Source organism: Oncorhynchus kisutch, linkage group LG7 (assembly GCF_002021735.2).
Source record: "Oncorhynchus kisutch isolate 150728-3 linkage group LG7, Okis_V2, whole genome shotgun sequence".
Lineage (NCBI taxonomy): Eukaryota > Metazoa > Chordata > Actinopteri > Salmoniformes > Salmonidae > Oncorhynchus > Oncorhynchus kisutch.
In genome coordinates this window covers 46038554-46063532 of record NC_034180.2, presented here as the reverse complement: position 1 = coordinate 46063532, position 24979 = coordinate 46038554, and the positions used below count along the sequence as shown (strand labels likewise).

General features: G+C 42.1%; 2 protein-coding genes across 10 annotated transcripts in view; one reads left to right on the top strand and one right to left on the bottom strand.

The window, feature by feature from the left end:
- kdm1a (lysine (K)-specific demethylase 1a) overlaps positions 1-11509 on the bottom strand; it is a 29083-nt gene extending 17574 nt beyond the window's left edge. The window contains exons 1-12 of one of the 9 annotated variants that reach the window (XM_031829180.1): positions 11404-11509; positions 10495-10546; positions 9351-9650; positions 8941-9115; positions 8692-8825; positions 8244-8415; positions 5450-5556; positions 5082-5163; positions 3756-3850; positions 2764-2781; positions 2241-2383; positions 30-120 (exon numbers count right to left, since the gene is read on the bottom strand). In XM_031829180.1, coding sequence (XP_031685040.1) covers positions 30-120; positions 2241-2383; positions 2764-2781; positions 3756-3850; positions 5082-5163; positions 5450-5556; positions 8244-8415; positions 8692-8825; positions 8941-9115; positions 9351-9650; positions 10495-10539 — 1362 coding nt within the window. In that variant the 5' untranslated portion in view covers positions 10540-10546; positions 11404-11509. Of the gene's footprint in view, positions 1-29; positions 121-2240; positions 2384-2763; positions 2782-3755; positions 3851-4368; positions 5044-5081; positions 5164-5449; positions 5557-8243; positions 8416-8691; positions 8826-8940; positions 9116-9350; positions 9651-10387; positions 10407-10494; positions 10547-11403 lie in introns of those variants that run through there. The other 8 variants (XM_031829182.1, XM_031829181.1, XM_031829183.1 and 5 more) reach the window with 8 other exon arrangements.
- Positions 11510-12264: 755 nt separating this feature from the next.
- Positions 12265-23781, top strand: tmem30b (transmembrane protein 30B). Its single transcript, XM_020488315.2, has 8 exons — positions 12265-12499; positions 19852-20044; positions 20421-20528; positions 20637-20744; positions 20843-20933; positions 21056-21193; positions 22028-22234; positions 22895-23781. Exons 2-8 carry the CDS (start codon positions 19856-19858, stop codon positions 23071-23073), a joined length of 1020 nt encoding a protein of 339 aa, XP_020343904.1. The 5' UTR covers positions 12265-12499; positions 19852-19855; the 3' UTR covers positions 23074-23781.
- Positions 23782-24979: the final 1198 nt, after the last annotated feature.

The following is a 24979-nucleotide window of genomic DNA, read 5'->3' as shown; positions in this document are numbered from 1 at the left end:
TGACCTGAGATAGTGGCTCTCATGGTCACCTTGTTCAACAGCTCCTTGAGATCCTCTTGGGTCTTGACTATCTTCTTCCAGTGTTCTATCTGCTCATCTTTCACATGTTTCTCCTGCAACCTATTGGATGATACCAGACAAAGAACACCTCAGCCTATTGGACGATACCAGACAAAGAACACCTCAGCCTATTGGACGTTACCAGACAAACGAACACCTCAGCCTACTGGACGTTACCAGACAAACGAACACCGCAGCCTACTGGACGTTACCAGACAAACGAACACCGCAGCCTACTGGACGTTACCAGACAAACGAACACCTCAGCCTACTGGACGTTACCAGACAAGCGAACACCTCAGCCTACTGGACGTTACCAGACAAACGAACACCTCAGCCTACTGGACGTTACCAGACAAGCGAACACCGCAGCCTTTTGGACGTTACCAGACAAGCGAACACCTCAGCCTATTGGACGTTACCAGACAAGCGAACACCTCAGCCTATTGGACGTTACCAGACAAAGAACACCTCAGCCTATTGGACGTTACCAGACAAACGAACACCGCAGCCTATTGGACGTTACCAGACAAACGAACACCGCAGCCTATTGGACGTTACCAGACAAGCGAACACGCAGCCTATTGGACGTTACCAGACAAGCGAACACCTCAGCCTATTGTACGTTACCAGACAAGCGAACACCTCAGCCTATTGGACGTTACCAGACAAGCGAACACCTCAGCCTATTGGACGTTACCAGACAAGCGAACACCTCAGCCTATTGGACGTTACCAGACAAGCGAACACCTCAGCCTATTGGACGTTACCAGACAAGCGAACACCTCAGCCTATTGGACGTTACCAGACAAGCGAACACCTCAGCCTATTGGACGTTACCAGACAAGCGAACACCTCAGCCTATTGGACGTTACCAGACAAGCGAACACCTCAGCCTATTGGACGTTACCAGACAAGCGAACACCTCAGCCTATTGGACGTTACCAGACAAGCGAACACCTCAGCCTATTGGACGTTACCAGACAAGCGAACACCTCAGCCTATTGGACGTTACCAGACAAGCGAACACCTCAGCCTATTGGACGTTACCAGACAAGCGAACACCTCAGCCTATTGGACGTTACCAGACAAGCGAACACCTCAGCCTATTGGACGTTACCAGACAAGCGAACACCTCAGCCTATTGGACGTTACCAGACAAGCGAACACCTCAGCCTATTGGACGTTACCAGACAAACGAACACCTCAGCCTATTGGACGTTACCAGACAAACGAACACCTCAGCCTATTGGACTTTACCAGACAAACGAACACCTCAGCCTATTGGACGTTACCAGACAAGCGAACACCTCAGCCTATTGGACGTTACCAGACAAGCGAACACCTCAGCCTATTGGACGTTACCAGACAAGCGAACACCTCAGCCTATTGGACGTTACCAGACAAGCGAACACCTCAGCCTATTGGACGTTACCAGACAAGCGAACACCTCAGCCTATTGGACGTTACCAGACAAACGAACACCTCAGCCTATTGGACGTTACCAGACAAACGAACACCTCAGCCTATTGGACGTTACCAGACAAACGAACACCTCAGCCTATTGGACGTTACCAGACAAGCGAACACCTCAGCCTATTGGACGTTACCAGACAAGCGAACACCGCAGCCTATTGGACGTTACCAGACAAGCGAACACCTCAGCCTATTGGACGTTACCAGACAAACGAACACCTCAGCCTATTGGACGTTACCAGACAAACGAACACCCCAGCCTACTGGACGTTACCAGACAAACGAATACCGCAGCCTTTTGGACGTTACCAGACAAACGAACACATCAGTGATAATAATGTGCCATTGAGAAAGAGGGATACTTTTTTAAATGAAAAACAAAATACAACCACTATCACAGAATTTGAACAAGTTGCTCGGCCGTTAATCTCTAGTGGGCAGATTCAGCACGTAATCCGAAGAATCTGTCGCGACGGGATGGAATGCGTAGGGTTTGGGGTTTTGACGATTATTTGGGTATATCAGGATTGGGTGAAAGTGGTGCTTAAACTTGAACTGCTTCGCACGTGTGGTGAAATTAGTGAAGAAAACTCCCAATTTCTAACACGTATGGACCCAGAACTAAATCATGCAGCTCACCAAATTGCCCAAGATTTTATTTCTGGGTTAATTGAGATGACCTGGCCAAAGGGCCAAACACTTACTGAATGACCACCTCCAGGGCCTGTCCCAGAGACACAGGCTTGTTGTTAAGGAAGTTGAAGTCCAGCTGGTGGCTGAGGTAAGAGGTGGCCTCCAGCAGACGATTAAACTCCTGCTCCACCATCTCATCCTTCTCCTTGGGCACCTGGGGGAGCAGTCATTCATACAATGACATGTTAAGAATCAACCATAGGATTACAACATTTGATACTAACAATTTGATGTCAATCATGAACATGAAGTCAGCAGGGAGGGCAATCCAATTTAGAAAGCAATCCTTATTTTCTCTGCAAAAAGAAATTGACCTAAAGGAAGTATCGTTTACCATTAAGGTATCGGATTAGAAGGGAAAAAATTGCTGACTACAAACATACTACAGCCAATTGAACCATAGACACACTCAAGAACAGACCCAGTTCTATTACAGTCTACTACACAGTTGCTTCATTGGGAACTGACAGCAGATTTGATGTTAATTATTAACAATAGATGAACAATGTTATCATGTAGAAAAACAATACATACACTTGTGCATCGTTCGCCCTTTAGCAGTCAGCCAGGAGATGAACCAGGAGGTGAACCAGGAGGTGAACAAGGGAGGGATTGAGGCCAGGGGTCAAAGAAATAACAAATTAGATAAACAAAAAACACACTTAACATTGAACAGATTTACATACACTTGAAAATGACAATTAGCGCCCCCTGCAGGAAAGGAAAACAGTTGCACGTGGTGTGGGAAGCAACCGTACGCATGTCTACCACCTCTGTGAACTTTGTCATATTCATTAGGTACACAACAGAAGACAATGGACTGAAACAGGGAGGGACTACCTCAACATGTCTAATAAGAAAGGCTTATTTATATTGTATTTGGGGTTTTGCCCTAATGAATACAACCCTGGCCTGAAAATAACCTCAAACATCGTACCGCTGCATGACAGAGAGGAGGGAGAAAATAATCGTTCAGAAAGGACACTGCTGTTTATTTCCAGTCTAACAGTAATACATTGGGAGAGTCCGGTCTCAACCTGGAGAGGGCTGAGCTATTCGGCAATGCTAGGCTAAGCGCTAACTGAATCCACCCTGTTAAGCGGCTAACTGAATCCACACTGCAGACAAAGTGAAGGGCCCTGCTAACACAGCACATAGTTGTGTCCTGAATAAAATCTAAACATCTTCAGCACAAGAGTTAAATAACAAATAGAGCAAGTTAACATAGGGGAACGAGAACCAAATAGTGATGTACCCAAATAGTGATGTGTACAATAGCAGTAGGTTCCAATGTTAGAAAGTTGCATCTGGAGTAAGCAGACATTTAAACTGCTGAAACCGAGCACGCTTGCACGAGACACCAACACGGAAATGTAGGCCTCATAGAGCATTACACCAAAATGAATTGTCATATCTACACACAGGCATTCCACTCCAACTGCAGTTCATTGGCATCAACGGGGAGCGTGGCCTAAACCTCATAATGCAAAGTAAGTTAACTAAATAGTTAGCGATGCAGCACTCACAGCTTGACCGTTTGCTTCGTACAGAGGGCACTTCTGTTTAATCTTGGCCAGCTCCATGTTGACCTGCTTACTGACCACTGCCATGGGATTCCCTCCTAGAACACACCAGATAGAACATCAGGATATAGGCCTACACAACCATAGAACCATCACATAGCCTCCATTTCATCAATTTCAACTACAAGGCTGTTTACTAGCCTGGCAGATCACTTGATGATAACTATTGTGTACATATTATGAACACACAACAAACTGAATACGAACAAACGTGTTATCTATTAAAACACATCTTAGGAATCTCATCGTCCTGATATTCAACAGTCGTTTTTGTATCCTTTTTAAGAAACTGGAGAAAAGTGGTGAACAAGTATTGTTTTTGCCTCTCCTGTCCTATTTATTCACACTACATTTGATTAGACGACATTGAAATGGTCAACACCACCCTCTGCTGGTGAGAAGCTGTCCTAACAGGAACACTGACAAATTCAAAGTAGAGGTATCATGAAGTCAATAGATACTTCAGAGTAAATTGTTCCTTGATAATAGGTGAGAGGAATTTGAGGCGAATTGGAAATGACTGTTTAAAGTGAGTTTCAATCATCTACATCCTCACCTGTACATGTATGTAATTGTGTCAATTTTGTTTTGCACGTCTCTGGTTCATCCTTACTAGGGTTGCAAATCTCCGTTAAATTTCCCAGAATTTCTAAAAATCCCAGTTGGAGGATTTCCTGCTTATTCCCCACTGATTCTGGGGATCTTCCCATCTGGATTTCCTGCTTATTCCCCACTGATTCTGGGGATCTTCCAATCTGGATTTCCTGCTTATTCCCCACTGATTCTGGGGATCTTCCAATCTGGATTTCCTGCTTATTCCCCACTGATTCTGGGGATCTTCCAATCTGGATTTCCTGCTTATTCCCCACTGATTCTGGGGATCTTCCCATCTGGATTTCCTGCTTATTCCCCACTGATTCTGGGGATCTTCCAATCTGGATTTCCTGCTTATTCCCCACTGATTCTGGGGATCTTCCAATCTGGATTTCCTGCTTATTCCCCACTGATTCTGGGGATCTTCCAATCTGGATTTCCTGCTTATTCCCCACTGATTCTGGGGATCTTCCAATCTGGATTTCCTGCTTATTCCCCACTGATTCTGGGGATCTTCCCATCTGGATTTCCTGCTTATTCCCCACTGATTCTGGGGATCTTCCAATCTGGATTTCCTGCTTATTCCCCACTGATTCTGTGGATCTTCCAATCTGGATTTCTGGAAAACATGGTCTTTAGCAGAAGTTAGCAGAATTTTGTAACTGTAATCCTTACCCAGTCCTGTCACCACCATGGCCCCCAGATCAGCCACATAGTTGCCCTTCCGGAAGGTGGCCACTCTCCCCCCAACGCGGTCCTGAGGAGACAATAACCATATGACACAACTACCATAGTGAAGAGGAACACCTTAACCATTAGCTGTTATACCAGGTCAAAACAGGACACAAGGCTGAAAATAATATATTACTGGTCAGTTCAGTGTATTAGCTAATGGGTAGATGTAGGTTGTGTTCAATTAGCACAAAACAGAAGAAATCCATCAGAGGCGGAGTGAAACAAACTTTCTGAGCTTGTCCAATAATAATGATTAGTTTTTCTACGGTTATTGAGCTCTGTTGACAAGCAAAGTGCTGTTGACCCACCCTGGCCTCCAGTACGGTCACGTCCATGCCGAAGCTCTGCAGCTGCCGCGCGGCTGCCAGCCCAGACACACCCCCTCCGATGATGATTACCTTCCCCGTCTTCTTCGCTGCAGGGACACAGGAGAACCAGAGTGGTTGACAATCACATCATAGTGATGTGGGATGAAATCGATAGTTGCATATCGCAATATTATTTTTGACCGATATTACATTGATGCTTTGGCTCTAAGTATCAATATATATTTTTTTGCTAGGTAGCGTTAGTTAGCGCTAGCCGTTTGTACCTGAGCCAAAACGGGTATTTTTCATCCCATCGCTTGTTCTCCATTTTTATTTCCCTGACTGATCAAAACTCATTATAATACCATCTTGTCTCTCTGCAACAGACGTATAAGTGAGCAATACGTTTTGAAAATGAAATCGCAATAAAAATGAGTATTGAATTGCAACACATATAGAATGCTGAGAATTGCATCAGCATCTATGTATCGTGATAAAATCGTATCGGTCCTTGTCAATTTCCAGCCCTATCACATAAGTTATTTTGACACACACATTGCAAAAAAAAAAAAAAATGATTTCACAAGGCATTTTTATCTTGTTACAATATCCCTGTTACACCTAGAGAGTTTGCCATAGTCTGATGCTATTCCATCTGGAACTCTCATGTTGTTTAGAGGTGTAGCCAGACCTCACCTTCTTGACCTGCCCTCGCTTAATCCAGTTGACTCTCCAATAGAGAAAATGTGTTTCTCCCTACTCCCTCAGAACAACAGATCTTTACGTGCTTTATTTCAAAGGGATATTTTATCCATTCCTTACGTCACAACTTACTAGAATACATTTGTCAATAATATCTGTTGGGAAAAAGTATGTTTATTACCACACAAATACCTGCTTGTTAACAAGGTCAAAGAGGTCTCTTTCAGAATGATCCATGATGTTACCCATCCAGAAACAGTTTAGCATTTATTTTGGCATTGTCTATGTGTAAATAAAATTATGGAAAGACATTCATAGTTTTATAATTGTTAATATTCTTGATGACTTTTGTTTGTTATGGGAGAACGTGCTGCTCGGTTTCCTTTACTATGATAAGGATAAAGAAAAACAATTTGACCTCAAATCTAATTGCAATAATGGACACTGCTACACTGCTTTGCTTTATCTTGGCCAGTTTGCAGTTGTAAATGAGAACTTGTTCTCAACTAGCCTACCTGGTTAAATAAAGGTGAAATAAAATACAAATATTCATAAATGTAAATTTAAAAAATAATAACTATTTTGTGTTTTCTATAATGAATTTGAGCAGTACATTAAGACCACTCTACAATCTTCTAATAAGAAAGCTGTTACAACAATCAATGTGTGTTTCTTTTAAGGTCTTTGTATAATCTGTAATTTGTTGTACCCTGTAGCATTATGTTGGTTTTTCTGTAATAAAATTACAAATAAAAAAATATACAAGAAGTAAAAAACAAAGTCAATCTCTCTTTTGGACCTTCTGTCTTAAAAGGGGCAGCGTCCTATTTTCAAATCTTCTCAAAATGACAAACTTCACAAACAAAAACAAGGTAATTAATACAAAGCTAATTTAATGAATCGACTAATGACTTGCATTGCTAAATTATTACACAGCTTTCAAATACATTTCATAATAACCAAATGTAGCCTATTAATAGCTGAATATAGAGAGAAAACATGCCAACCTATAGGCCCTGCATGATCCCAATGCATTTAAGAACTACACTATGTCCAGCCCTGTAGAAATTCTGTTTGGGCCAGCAGATTTTTGGCCAACTGGACCGACCAGGCCAGTGAGGAAAAAAATTTAACATTAGATTCTGGCATGTTTCATATGTAGCCATGAAGTGGTGACGTAAAGGCTATATACTGTGCTTCGATTGACAAACAGCAAGCTTGTCTCGTTTTATAAAAAAAGTGTTGAACTGACTGAATGAAGTCGATCTCATACAACCTTCCCATTCATAAATCTTACAATGCAGTTATATATCCACTGTATCGCATTGGGACTACTAAAGATCTTGTTTGTATTTTCAATATAAAGTCCATCAGGACTTGCCAGACAGTGACGTTAAAGTGAGGGACTAGTCAGTATCCTACTGAATTGAATCGGTAAGAGAGCTGTTCATTTGGCTCCCTCATTTGCATACCGGTAGGCTTTTTGGCGATTATCTACAGATAAATGATGAAAACATTAGATGCAGATGGTGAATCCTCCTTACTGCAGGAACAATAGGTAGGCTAGTGGAGAAAGAACCTCACTCTGGTCCAAAATATTATAAAAGAAAACAGATTTAATTGTTTTAAAACCTAATGATACATATATGGAATTTTCACATATTGATGCAGGGTCTACTGATTTAAATCAAAGTGCTGACAATGGAGTAATCAACTGCTGCTTTCTGTGTAGCAAAGCTTATGTTAAACACCTTCTTCATTCTTTAATCATCCCTGTATTGCAGATAGCTGAGAAAATGAACATTTGATAGTTGCTGATTGAAAATACAATCTAGCATTAGGATGTACCAGAGGACACCAAATTAAAGCTTGTTCAGCAAAAATCTCTTAACCCCTGATGTCTTAACCCCCCCTGAGCGGCTACTTTCTCTTTTGTCGGGCTACTCCATGTGCTTGTGGAAAACATTGTATATGCATGCCTAAATACCTATAAGTACTACTGGTGTGTTTAATATGCACATATCTAAATGAGTGTAGACATTGTACATAAAGTGTATGTATCACGCAGAGAGTGGAAAGCTAATATACTCACTTGGTAAAGGCTTGACTCTCTTGTAGATGCCAAAGTTGATGAGGCCGTGTCTCTCCAGGTAACTGTGTATCCTGTGCACCAGCACTGTATCACTGTTGTATGGCGCTTCAAGTTGCTGTGCTGTGGCTTCGAAGGTCAGCTGGATTTTCGGGTTATCGAGCCAAAGTTGGAGCTAGAATGGAGAATTCGCCACTACTTCAGACCAAAGCCCAAAATGTACAATATTCTCCAGAATGAAGCAAGTCGTGTTAATGCAGTGCGCGTTTGCATATGGGGCGGCAGGTAGCCTAGGTGGTTAGAGCGTTGGACTAGTAATCGTAAGGTTGCAGGATCAAATCCCCGAGCTGACAAGGTGAAAATCTGTCGCTCTGCCCCTGAACAAGGCAGTTAACCCACTGTTCCTAGGTCATCGTTGAAAAGTAAAAATGTAAATAAATAAAATTCTCACCGTGCGGTTGCGGATGTACAGGAACACTTTCTGCGTCTGCTGAGGCCCGCTGATGATGTCCGGGAAGCAGGCGGCCTCCTGGGAGGTCATGCGGTCATGTGGGAGGCGGCTCTGGAACGCAGCTCCCTCCACGCCTGAAAAACCACAAACACACACTCACTACCTGCCCTTACACATACACACACACCTTTCGCTGCCCAATGTGACATTCACGCTCGCAGACACACACTTTCGCACAGTCCGACTCACACTCACCAGAAGGCTCCTCAGGCTCGCTGTCCGGCTCCTCCTCCACGGGCGGAGCCGGCGGTGGGATCACCTGCTTTCTCTCTTTTTCTGCCTTGGCGTTGCGCTCCTCCTCCGAGTAGTATTCGTCCTCAGACAGATTGGCCAGGCTTTCGTCCATCTCGCGGTACTCCACCTGCAACAATGGGCACAATAAACGCTCCATTAAAACCATGTTCCGGCTCACCTGAGATGAGGTCAAAGGTCAAGCTCCCTGTGATCCTCTGGTGTTGTTCACCACTAATTAGATGGCCATACAAAGATTGCTGTATTCTCAATAGTCATTCATTGTGCTCCTGGTCTAGGCATGTGCTTGTAGTGACTTATTCTATTTCTCTCTAAGATAGGGGGGACAGGAGTAATAGGTTTTTTACTTTTGATCGCTTGCGACGGCTTGTCCTGCGGCCCTCGGCCGTGTCCGGGTCCACACCCCCGAGGCCGGGAGGGTGGGGCAGCGGGGGTCCGCCAGGCTCCCCGCTTGGGGAGGCCCGCTCTTTCTTCTTGATATCCATGGGGCCTGGTGCTGAAGCAGGGGCCCCAGCCTGGGCAGAAGCCTGGGCTTCAGGGGCCCGTTCAGCTCCCCCTGCCGCCGAGGAGGAGGAAGATGCGGAAGAAGAGGTACCTGCATCCGACTTCTTACTCGACAGCATAATGGAGGAAGACAGAGGTCTCTCCTGGAAAGTGGAACCACAAAAATAGGCATGAGACAAATCCATTCGGTGCTCTAGAGTTACCGTTGGTGATGTGATGCTCTAGGATGGCCAGTGTTTTAGTTTTTTTACAACGTTGATCCATTGTGGTGTGATCAAAAATAATAAACGGCCTATGAAGTTGCATATTAGCTGCATTTCGCTAATGAAAATGACTATGACTTGCTGTTCACAAATGTTTTAATTAGATAATTTTGTAGTTTACCAGCTCAACTAACATTTCCCAGTCTAACTGAATGTTACATTTTTATTCCAGGTTTCATAACTTTTTTTGTCTGATTAAATGCATTCACATTCTCACTTTCTACATGGACAATATCCATATCATGATGAAAAAAATATGGAAAAGTGTTCTGAACAACTCCATAACAGCTAGCTAAATACATTTATATAATGAACAACTCCATAACAGCTAGCTAAATACATTTATATAATGAACAACTCCATAACAGCTAGCTAAATACATTTATATAATGAACAACTCCATAACAGCTAGCTAAATACATTTATATAATGAACAACTCCATAACAGCTAGCTAAATACATTTATATAATGAACAACTCCATAACAGCTAGCTAAATACATTTATATAATGAACAACTCCATAACAGCTAGCTAAATACATTTATATAATGAACAACTCCATAACAGCTAGCTAAATACATTTATATAATTTGTATTGTTTGGGCTTTAAATGCACCTGCTAGTCACGGGAATTGTAACGTTAGCGTGCCTAAGAACTGCACTACTAGCTAGATGCGTTGACAGATGTGCATGATGACAAATGTAAGAGGACGCCACAATAACCTTGTCTTGTTTTACCCATTTCTCCGGGCACCTGGTAATATCCATTCAAACACTAAGAAATAAAGACAGAATCAGAAATATGGTCATGAACAACAGAAACTGAGAAATAGTTAGCTAAATCCACCCAGCCAATCAGTCCTGAGCCCGGTTCCCCAAAGGCATCTTAAGGCTAAGTTCATCCTTAGAAGGTTCTATCTAGCTAACGATTAACTTAGCCTTAATAAGTTAAGATCTCCAGTTGTATTAGCTAGCTAGGAGTTAGCAATTTAGCTAGCTAGCCATGTATCTAGCTAGCTATTTTTAGGTAGCTAACTACTTCAGGTATTGTAATTGTATTTTAAACATGCAGAGAAAAACAACCGTTGGTATTAGTAGTTAGGCCAGCTAGCTATCTATCTAACATGACTTGGTTCAACCATTCGCCTTTTTCGTAACTAAAAAAACATGTCGACGTACAGCAGCCAGTCAGTCGAGCTAGCAAGCCATTTGTATGGCTACGGTTAGCAAGCTTTGTATGGCTACGGTTAGCAAGCTAGCCATCTTATAAAACCCAGTCTGACATTATTATTACCTAGCTAGCTTCTCTGACTTAACAAGGTCGATATTCCGGGTGCTGTATGTTGTACTACCCTCATCGGATTCACAAACGAATCGATGTATGTAGATAACTAACTAGTTAGCTAACGTTAGCAGGCTAACAATGAGTCTCAGCAGATGAACTGGGTCTGTATGAGCTAGTTAGCAACTAGCTAACGTTACCCGTGTCCGTGAAAACATTGCACTCCAATGACATGTTAGTAACGCTAGCTACGCTATAAAATAATATCGCATTTCACTATTCATGCGATACTGGGCCGTGAGATGAAAAGTAAAACAGAACTAGCTATATGCATAATATGATCATTTTACCTCTAGATCTTCGCAATTTGTCAACACAAAGACAACTCGTCCTCTCCCGTTGAATGATATGACCCGCCCCTCACTATCATCATATTGGTTAAGGAGGAGAACGTCTAAAAGCTCGTGAACGCAATGATTGGTTTTGGACATTGTCAATTACCAAGGAAGAGACGATTTTTTTCAATAACGCCGAAAATTTACATGAATTGCATATTCTGTAGGCTACTAGTGCATTTGTTTTCAGAGTGAATTAAAATAATGAATTAATTGAAGTCCATGTAAATTCCATAGAGAAAGAAACCCACACTATGTGCACATAGGGTAGGTCACCAACAAAAAAAATGTAAATAGCCCACCCTTTCTCACCTACCTCATCCCCATACTGTTTTTATTTATTTACTTTTCTGCTCTTTTGCACACCAATATCTCTACCTGTACATGACCATCTGATCATTCATCACTCCAGTGTTAATCTGCAAAATTGTAATTATTTGCCTACCTCCTCATGCCTTTTGCACACATTGTATATAGACTCCCCCTTTGGTTTCTACTGTGTTATTGACTTGTTAATTGTTTACTCCATGTGTAACTCTTTGTTGTCTGCTCACACTGCTATGCTTTATCTTGGCCAGGTCGCAGTTGCAAATGAGAACTTGTTCTCAACTAGCCTACCTGGTTAAATAAAGGTGAAATAAAAAAAATACAAATAAAATATTGCACCTCAGCCATCGCTCATCCATATGAATATGTACATATTCTCATTCACCCCTTTCGATTTGTGTTTATTAGACAGTTGGGGAATTGTTAGATTGCTTGTTAGATATTACTGCACTGTCGGAAGTAAAAGCACAAGCATTTCGCTACACTCGCATTAACTTCTGCTAACCATGTGTATGTGACCAATAACATTTGATTTGAAATGACGTCAATGTGAGGAACACCATTGAGGCAGGAAGAGAAAGGAAAAGGGAAGGAACCGTCAGGTAAAGGTGTTAGCGGTAGGCAGCGCCCTGTTTATTGTCTATTGACTTTACGCTGCCTATTTTGGATATTCCTCAAACGAATCTGGAAATAAAGATAAAGATTTTCTTCTTCGTTAAAACGGGTAAGTAAGCTAGTTTGCAGTTATTTACTTTCCAACTTATCAGAGTGAAGAATGGGGTGGTTCATTGTCTCTTGAACAAACGTAGGCGACAGGCACGCGGAAATATTCCAAATGTTCTTAAATTCTGCCAGTGGAGAATGCCTTGTTGGCCAAATGCTAGTCACTAATCTGATACCACACTCGGAATACTAACCTGTATTTCATTTAACAAAATAAGAAATGCTCTCATTTTACCTCAATCGTCCCTTTTGAAAAGACAACTAGTATTCATAAGTGCAATCATTCAGTTGTCAATACACCATTTCTCCACACTAGAAGTAAAACAAAAATACAGTTGACATAAACATAACAATGCTCATTATTTCTATCAGCTGTTTGAGGAAAATCATCATACTTGGAATTATATAAAACCCAATATCAAAGAAGCTGTACTGGTATTTAAAGGTAGCCTCAGCGATATGACGTGATGGAGAAAGTAAACCGCATAGTGGTTCATGCCCCATTCAAAACAACTGGGAACTCTTACATTTCCAACTTCAGTGTGTTCAGGACAAATTGGAATGAGAAGGGGGTGAGAAACGAGCTCCAAATGGGAAAAATATATTTTTTATGGTCATCCAACTCGGAATTCCATATCGAGAACTTGGGCCTCTTTCTAAAGCTCTAACTTAACAACTTGAAGATCACTGACGTCATGATTTGACCTCTTTTTTTCTTTTTCCCAGTTGTCTTGTAAGCACCATCAATTTCTAAAGGCTTCCCATCGGTGGCGGCCACTGATTGGCTGAATACACTGGGTGAGAGGTGGTTGGAGTTGCCACTGTTTTGAACAGATTAGATTATACCAAAGATGGTACAGTGGGAAGATGGGCATAAACTGCTTCTCCAGTAGAACGTTGGTTAGCTAAACTCATTAGCAGAAACATTGTCAATGGGTCTTAACGGTCGCCAAACCTGCGCATGTGCAGGCTGTCAAATCAGTTTGTCACTTTCACGACGTTAAAGTAATAACATGTTCAACTACTTAAGACATTGGCTCGAATCTAGGTTGTGCCTTTTTTTAGATTTTAGAGAACATTTAAATAAATATGAATTGTTCACTTCTCTCATTGACTTCTCAAACCCTGGTCTGTTTTGCAAGCATTCCCGGAAGTTCCAGATTTTCCGGCCTCTGGGTTTAGAAACTCGAATGAGCAGCCAGCTCACAAACGAACTAGTGCACCAGGGCAAATGCAACAAGCAGCATGCAGATGCAATAAGTGAAAACACATGATCTAACTGAGGATAGCAAGCTAACATAATGTCACAAAGCATGTTGCATTAGCCAGTTAACTTTCATTCTGAAAGAATACACCCGGTTTGATACACCCGGTTTTATGCTGTTTAGTGTACACATGTCACCCTGTCAGTAGAACCTGATGATGAAAAACATGGGAGGACGAGACAAATGGCCATGTTGTTTTTGTTCCCCCAGATCTGTGACGAGAAGGTTCTAGCTAGTAGTGTATCCCTCTGTCCTGTGACTCTTTTTGGGTGTAGTTGTCCAGTTTATCAGGTCCCAGGCTCTCATAACTTATTATTTATTTACAAGCCTATTACAATTTGCTTTATACGCCATCTGTACCTGATATAGCGGATCTAGTCTCACGTGAGGAAGTAAGCAGTCTGGTGCGAGAGACTCATTGGGAGGAGACTAAAGCAGACCCAGAAGTTCTGACTGAACATTTGAGCACCCCAGGGTGGTCCATTTTACTTTGTGCTGTTATAATTTCTGCTATGAAATTCTGCGATGTCATTGGTGCAGTTCCCTTTCATAGCAAATAGCTGGCAAAGCAATCCAAGCAATGTTCTCATGGCCTATGCACCCTCTGAGGTGGTGCTGCCTGGCAGTCACTGAGGAGCAGAGTGATAACTGAACATCTTGTTTTGAACCATATTTTTTTTTATAAGAAAATGTACACATTTACCTGGCTTTTTTTGATGTCATGGCTTTAGAAGTTTCTGATAGGCTAATTGACATCATTTGAGTCAATTGGATGTGTACCTGTGAATGTATTTCAAGGCCTACCTTCAAAATCAGTGCCTCTTTGCTTGACATCATGGGAAAATCTAAATAAATCAGCCAAGACTTAAGGACAACAAAGTCCTTAAGTGGCCATCACAAAGCCCTGACCTCAACCCTATAGAATATGTGTGTGCAGAACTGAAAAAAGCATGTGCGAGCAAGGAGGCCTACAAACCTGAGTTACACCAGCACTGTCAGGAGGAATGGGCCAAAATTCCACCAACTTATTGTGGGAAGCTTGTGGAAGGCTACCTGAAATGTTTGACCGAAGTTAAACAATTTCACAGCAATGCTACCAAATACTAATTTAGTGTATGTAAACTTCTGCCCTACTGGGAATGTGTTGAAAGAAATAATAAATAAATCATTTTCTCTACTATTATTCTGACATTTCACATTCTTAAAATAAAGTGGTGATCCTAACTGACCTAAGACAGTTCATTTTTACTAGGATTAAATGTCAGGAATTGTGAAAAACTGAGTTTAAATGTATTTGGTTAAGTTGTATGTAAACTTTCGACTTCAACGGTGTGTGTATGGAACTTTTTTTTTACCAATCACAAGTGGGGCACCGGCCCCTAATGGGCGGGCTGCCGCTGGATGCCAATCCGAAACAGTAATGAACAGGTTTTTTTGGTCGTTTTTGGGAGGGCTGTTCGTGCGCACACCACTTTTTCTCGAGGCAAGCCGAAGTTCGTAGCTGAAGTCTACTCCCCTTCATTAGACAACAGTAGGGATGCTTCAATGAAGTGTTTGTCATTCAACGAGGATGCCTCGTTTCATGCAAATCTTCACTTGAGAAATAATGCACCAAGCATCTTAGTTAGATTTAAAATTATGCAACTAAGATCTCTGCAAAAACTTGATTCTTAGATTAATTCGGACTTTTGATGAAGTGGCTACGACATCTCAAGATGGACGCAGTACTCTTGCAACTTTTTTTTAATTTTTTTCAAGCGAAGGTATTTTAAGGGAGTATGTGAGCTCACTCATTGGGTTCGCCTAGCGGAGTTTGGCTAGGTGCCAGCTGAACATTTACAATGTTGAAGCACAAGGCTCAACTTCTCCAACGTTTTGGTGCCCTGGCTACCAGCGGGAGGTGAACCCATGCACCTGCGAAGATACTGTGTGAGAGCGAAGTCTTTCATCTCGCTCATCTCAATGGGAGCGTTCGAGCTGAGCACTTTTGTCAAGACGTTAACCAACGTTGGTCACCACCTTTGTTTTGCATTATGGGTATAAAAAGGATCCGACAACCATGTGATCAAAGGTCATGAACTTTCGACTGCAGTCGACTAGAGTTTTCTGCAGTTGCTCCTCACCAACTGCAACTTGAAGTCGTAGCCAAAGCATTGTGGGAGACGAATTTCTGTTTTTTTTGGAAGCAAAAAGCAGAGATGGCGCCATACTGGATTGCCACCGTTTTGCAAGCGCCATGGATTGCCACCGTTTTGCAAGCGCCATGGATTGCCACCGTTTTGCAAGCGCCATGGATTGCCACCGTTTTGCAAGCGCCATGAATTGCCACCGTTTTGCAAGCGCCATGGATTGCCACCGTTTTGCAAGCGCCATGGATTGCCACCGTTTTGCAAGCGCAATGGATTGCCACCGTTTTGCAAGCGCCATGGATTGCCACCGTTTTGCAAGCGCCATGGATTGCCACCGTTTTGCAAGCGCCATGGATTGCCACCGTTTTGCAAGCGCCAACCCAACTTTATTTTCACAATGTATCCGCTTCCATTTCTTACAACCTTTTGAACATCAAGTCAGCAGTTACTTGCCTTAATTCCATCTTTAACCTCGACCCATCTGCCCTGGGCTCCTTGTGTAATTCCGACCCAATTTTCGGACTACTCAAGAGGAAATGCAGGCATTAGAGGCAGGGGATGGGGGAGATCCTGGTGAGATTAAGGCGAAGGCAATACCGGGCCACCTCTTCCCTCCAGTCTACTGGCCAATCCATTGCTATTGAGATCACTGATTTGCTACCAACGGCACCCTCGACTGCAATATTCTCTCCTTATCTGAAACATGGCTCTTGGACAATATACACCCCCCCCCCCCCTCCCCCCATGGCTGACCTTAATGAGCAAGTACCCCAAACACCAGTCTTGGGGTCAATATCAAGTGTATTTGACTGCTTGACATAGTGTTTACCCAGTAACTTATGTGAACTGACATGTATTGTCTAACATGCTGACCATGCCGCCCATGTCACAAAAATACATTTACACGTACATGGTATTCAATCTTTGCACCCACACTGCTCGCACGCGTCAAAGGGCGTCTGCGTATCCAGGCGCTAAAATAAAACTTGGTTCTATTTGTGATGCTTGACGCGCTGCAAGTCCCGCCTCTCCAATCTTCTCATTGGTTTTGAGGAGCATATACCCACTTGGGTGATTGAAAGAAACTGAGGTCCACACTCCAGTCCAGTTGGTAGTGGTAATGCACCTTTTTAAAGTTTGTTGTCAACCACCATATAAAGTCTGAGGAAGAAGCCTGAAGGAGACCGCAATGGGAGATTGCAAATCTGAAAATATTGCGGAAGCGGACAATGAAGTGGATTCTGAATCCAATGGTGGTAGAATCAAGGAGAATTGGAGTATTGTCCAAAAGAATGGAAAACTGAGAAAAAATATTGTACAGTGATTAAAGTGACCCTTCATATCTAGTAGGATTATGGTTTGTAAATGAGGAGTAGCTGAGCAAAGTACCAATTTTGAAGAATCCATTTGAATTATCCAGACATGGGGCAGAGAGTGCTGGGTAAAGCGAAGGCTGTGATGATTATAAGAGGCTTGCTTGTTTAGTTTCGTTTTTTTTTTTTTTTTTGTGCTTCTGCGGATCAGAAGGAATGTGCGTTGCATCTCACACTATTTTGATACATTTGAAGTGTTGTGTGTGTCTTTGGAACAGGGCACCCTTCAAGGGGGCTATATCTGGCGTCTCGTGGGAAGTCAATTTTGAAGAGATTAAAAATATTCCTGGAGTGCTTGATGCACGTCAGTTGAATCGTATGGTGAAAAAGGGAAGTCTCTGTTCTTTTTGAGTCTCCCTACTTGCAGTTGGTATATAAACTACAGAGTCAGAGTATTTGTCCCAAGAACAATGCAGTGTGATCATTGTAAAGCTTTTGGTCATGTTTCAAGTGTTTGCAGAAGGGAGAAGCCGAGATGTCCAAGGTGTGGAAAATGTGACATATTGCAATTGTGGTGGGAACCATGAAGCTACATCTTTTGATTGCCTGACAAGGATAAAAGAGAATGAGGTGGCCAAAGTCAGGGCTGTCCAGAACAGTTCATATGCAGCAGCTGTTAAAAGGGTTGAGATTTTGAATGGTGCTCCTGAAGAGTCCATGGTGGTGGATAGGCCTTCGCTGCAGGGGTTGCCTTTCACCAGCAGGACCCTGGCATTTTAAAGGTTAAGAAGGTGGCCTTCATAGCTATGGGGTTAAAGGGCACTGCCAAGGTGGAGAAAAGGTCCAGGAGGATAGAAATTGTGGCTGCGGCGGAGTGGTTCCTGGGACTGAAAGATTTCTCAGCGGAGGAGTTACATGGAATATTGTCACAAGCCATACCACCCTCAGGCCCTAGAGTCTGAGAAGGGAGATATGGAAATTTGAAAGAAGGAAGAAGTGGGAGTTGTGTTTTGTTGTCAAAGTACTATTCTTATTTGAGTGGATTACGTTAGGGAAACGATCACATATATTTTCTTTTCACCTTGTTTTGGGTTTTCAACCCGTCCAGTTGGTGGCAGCAGTACACAGTTTATTTGGGTTGTAGTCTGCCATAAAACCCACAGAAGAAGAAAAAGCCTGAAGGAGGAGAGATTACTAGAAACCAACTCAGTTTACCCTTTTATCTGTCTATTTAATTGCCTGAGTAGAGGACCTTGTGCATTTCAAGTAAAATAACAACCCAATGTTTATATCCCAGGACAAATTAGCTGGCTAAATTGCCAAAAATGTTTAATGATTTTCAACCGGTCCCCAAATTAATATAATTGGTTCAGAGTTAATTTTGATAATTCAGTCTGCGTGTCCTGATCGCGTCCGGAGTGGGTGGACAAAATCAACGTGCGTGCGATGGCGCACGCACATGAGCGGTGTGGTAAACATGTGATCCTTTTCTGTACAGTGAGTGTGTTGTCCTTCATGTGATTGAATCAAATTCTGCAAACTGACAACAACATGAAGGTTGAGAATTAAAGAAATACACTGGAGGTTGTAGTGAAGCTGACATGAAATCAATTAACATACAGTAAGAATCTTTGTACTCCATTTAATCACAATCTGTTCCAATTCCATGTTGCACAATCACAATTAATAAGGTACAAGGGCATGACGTAATGGCAACAGCAGAGCATATGCTGAAAAAACACCTATGTTCTCATTCTAGTAGCCTATGCACTCACTAACTGGTTATATTTTGGGAAGACCATCACAAAAATACAAAACAAGTCTTGTGAATGTTAGAGCTCGGGCTGGTATCTAATTTCCTTATCAGAATATTCATTCTTTGGACCATGTTGATCATGTTCGGCTTCGTGTTGGAGAAGTGGAATTCCGATTGTTATTGCCAATGAAGTGGATACAAAGGCAACTACAATGTCTGCCATAGTGGTGTTTCCTAGAAACGGCAGAAGGTAACGGACTAGCTGATGGTGAATATGTGCCTCCCCTGACTTTACTCCTCGACATCCGTCTACAGTCGACTACTTTAAGTTTACCACTCAAATGCGCCCAACCGCTGCTGTGCTGCTCCTGGCAATGTCATTTTGCTGAGTGTATCTTTTTAACTTTACAGTTGTTTTACTTATTTTGCCAAAGGTTAGGTGTATCATAGTTGGATTATAATGGTGCTGGGACAGTTTGATTAAAAAAAGATTTAAGTAAAGTTAAATATCTGTCACATGATTGCATGAAACACAGGGCCCTAATCATGTCAGTGCAACTGCATAGTATTATTTTAGTTTTTCCTTAGGAATTCCTGCATGGAGAAACTGAGGCCTACATATGTTTCAAGTCAATTAAAATTGAAGGTAGTCAATTCAGGTAGTAAACTTCAAAAACAATTCAAAATGTGATCTGCATCTATTTTCAATTACTTCTCAATAAACTGAGTAGAAGCTATAGTATTTATTTCAAATGTTTTTGAATATTACACTTAAATCACTGCCTGAATTTATTGCCTTCAATTCGAATTGACCCTAGACCTGATCTGCCTGGCCACAGCTCCCTGAATTAAAAAAAATCAAGTCCCTCCCTATTGTTTCTTACTAACAGAATCATGATGAAAGAAGAGCTAGAAACGACCAACCGGCCAGACAACACAGCCTTCACACAGCAGAGACTCCCTGCTTGGCAGCCCATGCTGTCGGCTGGTATCGTAATCCCTGGGTTTGTGCTCATTGGCCTGGCATTCATTGGCATAGGTGTTGCCCTCTTCATCACCTCGCAGAACATCACAGTGTTGGAGGTAAGAGTATGACTGACAAGGGCATCACTGGTCAAAAGTGACTCCTAGTTTCAGGATTTATGATACCCATGTTTTGCTATTTGCATAAAATGTCATATTGTCCAGTTGTATGTTCTCAATTTAGTTATGAACTTCATCAGAGCAGCTCAATTTTTACTAGTTCAAATTAGACATTGCCTGTAACTCTTTAGGTAATTGTGTGCATCTTCTCCTTGAATGTTACTCTTGCGATCTGTTCAAGCTTGTTTACTAGCTCATTCGGTCACACAGGATGAAGATGATGGTTTCTGGCACACAACATAATGGAGGTGTGAGTTGTGGTTTTATGTTGATAGGTGCTGATCAATATTTAATGCAATGCTTCATGTTAACGCAGAAAGATTACACTGGAGTAGAGACCACCTCAGACTGCTACAAGTGCTCCAACCCCAGCGACAAGAACTGTACGTGCAAACTGGAGTTCTCCCTCTCCAATCTGTTTGAGGTAACGTGACATTCGTACCCCTTCGCTTATTTAAGTTATCACAGTAATGTGAGCTCTGCTCATTACATGTAGCGAAGAGCTGGTTCTAACTCACTTTTTGTTCTTCAGGGTCCTGTGTTTTTCTACTATGGTCTGTCCAACTACTTTCAGAGCCAACGCTCATATGGGGCTTCAAAAGATGAATACCAGCTCTCAGGGGATCTGGACTACTTTAAGGTGGGAAGAGATGTGAATGTGTGACAAATGATCCATGAACAGCCTCAAATGTTGTGACTGACGACCTATCACCAACTGTTTTCCCCTCTTTGTTGCAGACACCTATTTCTGCATGCTCTCCCTATCAGTATGATGCCAACCAAAATCCAATTGTGCCCTGTGGATCATTAGCAAACAGCATGTTCAATGGTACAAGCCCATCATTCATTAATCAGAACTCTAGTAGACTGTTTTATTACCACGCTGCACTTGGAGTAAATATTCTGTTCAACGTTGTCCAGTAATTCAATCTCTGCATTGTTTTTTTAAAGACACCTTTAAGCTCTATCAGATCGTGAACGGTACCAAGAAGCTTGTTCCCTTTGATGGAAAAGGAATAGCATGGTGGACTGACTACAACATCAAATACAGGAACCCTTCTGTTACGCCTCTAAAGAACGCATTCAATGGTAATGAGCTCCATCCAGAGACCATGACATGAATGTATACAGTGACATCCTAACTTGAGATGCCTAATCAATAATACCCTACATCCACATGTCTTAACACACTGACCTGGGAGTTTAAAACTTTTGTTTCCTTTGAACATGCTATATAAATAAAGGCATTTATAATTCATTCTATGAACAATGCCTTGGTCCTCCTTTCTTTTTGATGACCAATTTATCCCTTTAACCAAAGAGCACCTTCTATCTACCAAAAACCAGCTACTGTGTACCTTAGCACCTTCTGTCTACCAAAAACCAACTATTGTGTACCTTAGCACCTTCTGTCTACCAAAAACCAGCTACTGTGTACCGTAGCAGCTTCTGTCTACCAAAAACCTACTATTGTGTACCGTAGCAGCTTCTGTCTACCAAAAACCAACTATTGTGTACCGTAGCAGCTTCTGTCTACCAAAAACCTACTATTGTGTACCGTAGCAGCTTCTGTCTACCAAAAACCAACTATTGTGTACCGTAGCAGCTTCTGTCTACCAAAAACCTACTATTGTGTACCGTAGCAGCTTCTGTTTACAAAAACCAGCTACTGTGTACCGTAGCAGCTTCTGTCTACCAAAAACCAACTATTGTGTACCGTAGCACCTTCTGTCTACCAAAAACCTACTATTGTGTACCGTAGCAGCTTCTGTTTACAAAAACCAGCTACTGTGTACCGTAGCAGCTTCTGTCTACCAAAAACCAGCTACTGTGTACCTTAGCAACGCTTCCCTTCCTGCATGTTTTCTACACTCACCTAGAAGTTGGACGTTACATCGACTTTCATTTGCTTTCCTCACGTAGGTACTGTGAAGCCATCCTTTTGGTCCAAGCCGGCTTATGAGCTGGACACCTCTGACCCATCCAACAACGGCTTTGTGAACCAGGACTTCCTGGTGTGGATGAGAAGGGCTGCCCTGCCAGACTTCAGGAAGCTGTATCGACGAATCACAGAGGGTGACTACGCCAGGGGCCTACCTGCAGGGAACTACTCCCTTGAAATCGCCTACAGTATCTTTCACTACAATATGTATAGGTATATGGAAATGTCTATAAGTCAGTGGGCATGTGTGAAAGGGTGCAGGCTTAAGTCCTTATGAAGCGTTTGTTTTGCCTGAAGACAGAAGAACTGAGCAGTTCTGTAATTACATGCGGAATGACCGATGATTCAAGCATTACAATGTCATATTACGTAATTCAATGACTACTCCTGTAAATTGATGAGCGCTTATTTAATTCTAATCCAATTGGCATTTCCACTCACTCATTCACCAGAGTGAGTGGAAATGAGAACATAGACTGCATGTTGATGCTATTACTCCAGCTAAATGCAAGCAACTGTAATAATAATAATGTGTTTTTTTTGTACTCCGCTTGGAGTGAGTTGTATTTCACTCCCATGGGGCTAGTGTCTCGTGTTACAACAGTTTGTTGCTCAATGGTTTACACCTGCATTTCAGCTCAACTGGTCTTACCAGTTGGGTGGGACTCTGCTTTTCAAACAGAGGAGAATGGCAGACATGACGTGGTAGTTTTTCGGCCTTGGAGAAAGCATATGCTAGGGAAAGAGTAAATCTTTCTATATAAATATTACCAACAGTGTCTAATTTGTATGGTCACTCTCAAATGGCACTCTATGTCCTGTTCGACCTTAACACACTCCTCCTCCAGACTATCCCGTGTTGAGCTTCGGTGGGAGGAAGAAGGTGGTCTTCAGCAACGTGTCCTGGATGGGCGGAAAGAACCAGTTCCTGGGCATCGCTTACCTGGTGGTTGGATCTTTGTGTGTTGTCATGTCGATGGTTATGCTCATTGTGTATGCCAAGTTCAAGTTCCCTGAGGATGATTAATGTTCCGGCTCCATTTGACCTTTTAGAGGTTAGTCATTATCTGGGTAAATGTAATAACTTTAAATTACTTGATTATACTGCCATGTCTGTCCAATATTGAATCTCGTTGAGAGAATTATGATTTGCTGGGAGAGTTGATAGAAGGCTCTTTGCATAGTTCATTAAGGGTTTTAGTTAAGAGGTGAGTGAGGTTAAGTTGGACATTTTAAAGTTTTAAAAGCTATGTAATTTGATACTCTGGGAAAGCTGCATTTGAATCTTCTTGTATAGTTTAAGACCTTTAGGATGAAAAAGCCATTCATAACTTATTTTTGTTGCGTTACGTCACATTGGTAAGTAACTGCAGCTTTTATCATGGGTCAGAAAAGACCAATCTGTTCATACTGTTTGTTATAGATTTCTGAAAAGTAGAGGATCATTTACAAACATGGAGTGATTGCTATTTTTAGACAGGACATGTAAGCCATAGAATTGTATTGCCATTTTGTTATTGGATAAAAAATTCTGAATTGATGTATCTGAAATGTTTTCCTGTAACCTTTTCTAATGGGAATATATCTCAGGGTTGTATATACTGCACATAACTGAACATCCTCTTTTTAAAATGTTTTTATTGCAGTATGTTTCTTGTAATGGAATTTAGAAAATTCCTTGGTGAATTTTAATTTGTTTTCTCTGAAATAATAAATGTACAACTTGAGGAATGAACTGATAGCTCTCTGCCATCCCTTTGTTGAGTTGATATGGAATTAAGGTTGCATCATCAATGATTGTCAAACAAGGCTCTGACAGTTCCGTGGAATTGTCACAATTACAGCTCTGAGTGGAATGTTGCCGAAGATTCTATGCTCAGTTTGACACATTATACATGTCTAATGTCTGTCTCAGCTTCACTGTGTATGGTTTAATCTGGTGAAGATGGTCTTTTCTATATGGCCCTTTTCCAGTCCCCCACCCCCCAAAAATTCAATTTTCCCCAGCCTGCCGGCATGGGCAACGGTTGGGTTAGATATAACTCCAGAGGAACTTGCTGCATTTTTCCGACCCAGTACCAGTGGGATTAGCCAAGTTTTCAGTGCAATAGAATCTGTGCTCCCGTACCTGCTGGTGATCTTCTTGCCATTTTTTGCCTTTAATATTCTTCACAAAATATACAAGAGGAAGCTGATCAAAATATTACTGGTAAGTAACATTATCATCCACTTTCACATCAGGGCAACATTTTAGATTTTTTGAGAAGCATCACTGGATATGTAAGTCTGCTTCTTCTATATTGGTGCTTGTCCAGGTTAAGTCTCAAAAAAGCTGGTGGTAAACAGACATTTCTGCCCCAAAACATTGAGGAATACTAAGGATTTAACTTATCAAAATGATGGTTAAAAAAAAGTAAAGAGAATCCAGAAGGGGGGGGGGGTCATCTCTGAAATGTGTTTTTCCTGCAGAAGTCGGATATGCTTAACACATCTGCCATGCTGTCAGAGCATCTCCAACAGCTGAAGGGCGTGGAGGTGAGGCTGCTAGCCCTGGAGAAGAAGCTTCAGGTGGTGGAACGTAGGAGTTGGGGGAAAGCACCTCGAAATAACAGGGGCCGAGAACTAACCCGCTGTGACGCTGTGGAGTCTTCCTCATGTTGCTGCTCATCAGGAGAGAGTGAAGACGAGGGCAACCAATCAGGAGCTTTGACAACCAGAACCGCGGAGCGCTGACAACGAGACAGGACTTGGAGCCTGTTCTGTTCTTGAACCTAAAATATAACTAAGTTCTGAACAAAATGTTGCCGCCTTGTGTGTTGATACACCTCTGTACTGTGTTTGTTTTAAGAAAACTATTAGAGTGTTAGAATAATTAGAAAATTGTATAATTCATTATTTAAGATGCACAATGCATCGGCTTGTTACACTTGATT